This window comes from Alosa sapidissima, chromosome 21, assembly GCF_018492685.1.
Source record: "Alosa sapidissima isolate fAloSap1 chromosome 21, fAloSap1.pri, whole genome shotgun sequence".
In the NCBI taxonomy this organism is placed as follows: domain Eukaryota; kingdom Metazoa; phylum Chordata; class Actinopteri; order Clupeiformes; family Clupeidae; genus Alosa; species Alosa sapidissima.
In genome coordinates this window covers 13,211,112-13,213,611 of record NC_055977.1, presented here as the reverse complement: position 1 = coordinate 13,213,611, position 2,500 = coordinate 13,211,112, and the positions used below count along the sequence as shown (strand labels likewise).

At 43.0% G+C, this 2,500-nt stretch overlaps 1 protein-coding gene across 6 annotated transcripts in view; it reads right to left on the bottom strand.

The window, feature by feature from the left end:
* Nucleotides 1-2,500, bottom strand: part of myo1g (myosin IG) — a 64,026-nt gene that overhangs the window by 21,472 nt on the left and 40,054 nt on the right. For all 6 annotated transcript variants that reach the window (XM_042076275.1, XM_042076269.1, XM_042076271.1 and 3 more), the window contains one exon: nucleotides 1-109. This exon is cut by the window's left edge and continues 49 nt beyond it. In XM_042076275.1, the coding sequence (XP_041932209.1) occupies nucleotides 1-109 (109 nt within the window). The remainder of the gene's footprint in view (nucleotides 110-2,500) is intronic.

Genomic DNA, 2,500 nt, shown 5'->3' with positions numbered 1-2,500 from the left:
GGTTTGTGCAGAGCTGACCGCGCTGCAGGTAGACCAGGAAGTCGTCCTGATTGGAAGTGTGTAGCGCCACCATCTGGTCACTTCCGCTAGTGACGCTCAAACTGGTCACCTGCAAAGACATAAGGAGGGAGGGGTTAAAAACATACACACAAATACACAGATGCACACACGCACGCTCATACATATACACACGCACACGCACACACACACACACACACACACACACACACACACACACACACACACACACACACACACACACACACACACACACACACACAAAGATACAGGCACAAAACATGAAAATGCAAGCTTTTAATTCCATATAACATGAACCTATCCTAAATATTATCCATAACTAGCTTTGTAAATTCCATTATTCAGATTCCTGCAGGTGAGAAAAGGGGCCGAGAAAACCAGATGTTTGAATTAAAATGTGTGATCACACCAGGTTATTTAAATCTAACCTGCGGGAGCGCTAAACACGTGCAACGCACAGTGACTATGTTTGTGCAGTGTGAGATATAAGGGAGGGAGAGAAAGAAGGAAAGACAGACAGTGAGAGTGAGCGAGAGTATATGTATGCTATACAGGACCCGCTCTAGGTAGAGGCCATTGGAGCAGCATTGTGTCTTGCCCACCCAAACAAAGTCAAGAATATTTTTCAGTTCTGCACAGTGTGCGGCTTCAAACCCAGCTTGGATGTAGATGAGTTGGTGTTGAGTGTAATGGTAGCTAGCTGGTACAGTAGCTGTGCAGTAGGCATATGTATGAATGTTAGGTAGCTTAAACCACCCTCCTGATGCCTTAAAGGAAAACTCTAGCCATTTTTCATATAGATCTCGTTTTGTCGAAGTCACTGAGTACTGCCGGTACGAGTAAAAATCCAGAAAACAATCGGTGCTACCTACCTCAAGTTGCTGCAGCCAACAGCTAGAGTAGCCAGGCAGCTACAGTGCTATACCCTGGGGGGCATGATTTGAAAGATGCCCCAGAGTGTAGCACTGTAGCTGCCTGGCTGCTCTAGCTGTTGGCAGGGATAGGCAAAATACATCAAAATGTATTTTAAAATGAAATATCAAATAACCTAATTTTAAGTGTATCAAAATAAACTACAAAATACATTAGCCACACCATGTATCACAATAAAATACTGTATTTTTGTATTTTGAAAGCACTAAAAATACTAAAGAAAATAATTTAAAGGGAGCATGATTCTCTGATCACTTTGCAAACCTTATCTGTCTATTTAATCTATTCCTTCATCAGTATACTGACTGTATAGTAAACTGTAAAGTACAGCGTTTGAGAGCAGCAGCTTTTCTCTGACTACGAGACATATCATAAACTGCAATCAATCAACAGATCAACTATGCTGACCTGCCTCCTACATCTCATAGCTTAAATACTGTATCAGGGATGCAGATTAAGCAATATTGAAGGGCAACCACATAACTGGTTTCATCTGTTCCGATTGGATGATTAAAGTTGACAATTTCTCAAGATCTTCTTAGATTTCCTTTCAGCATGTTTCTGTGTAGACAACAAGACATTTGTGCTGAAACAGGAGGAATCTCCAGGAAGGGCACGTTCAACCACTATCATTTCCAATTCTATTGAAGCCAATGAAAAATGAGAACAATGGTGTCTTCAAAGATGCTTCTAAAGGACGTGATCTGCGTTCTGCGCACGCGGCACTGGTGAGTGACACCAGAATTGCATCATCTTTGCAGAATGCGTGGGGTGTCTTGTGTCTCGAAATATTTGTGACCGTGCATCAAGAGGACTTGCGAGAGCGCATAGACAGCGCAGATGCCCAGATTGAGCAATATTGCAGGGCAACCGCATAACCAGTTCCATGTGTTCAGACTGGATGATTAAAGTTCTCAAGAAACTTGAGGTTGGTATGAGAGGGAGTGTTTTGTACAGTATGTGTGATCAACCTACAAGTTACTCATCTTGCACTGAATCATCTTCCTGAATCTCAATTTTATGATCACAACAAGTCTGGGCAAATTACGTCAGGACCAGTCAGAGGCTACAGTTATTTTGATTTGAAATACTAATTTTAAATACATATCAAAAATACTGCCCATCCCTGGCTGTTGACTGCAGCAACTCGAGCTAGGTAGCACAGATTTTTTTGTGTTTGTGTTTTGTGTTTATGTCAATTTGACCGCTTTGCTATATTGCCCACCCAAAATTTCTACCAGCCCACCCAAATGTAGTACGCTAGAACCAGCCCTGATGCTATAGTGTGTGTGTGTGTGTGTGTGTGTGTGTGTGTGTGTGTGTGTGTGTGTGTGTAAAGCTGACAGCACAGCACAACGGGATGGTCACCATTTAGTATGAGAGGGAGGGAGGTAGAGGTAGAGTTTGGTGTGAGCTAAGCCTCTTACAGCTGACTGGACGCACACAAGCAAACGCAGGTTAATCCATCGCTACACTGTCCAACTTGGCACAAGCAGGGATACAGCAGAGGATGGGGACAACCTGTACC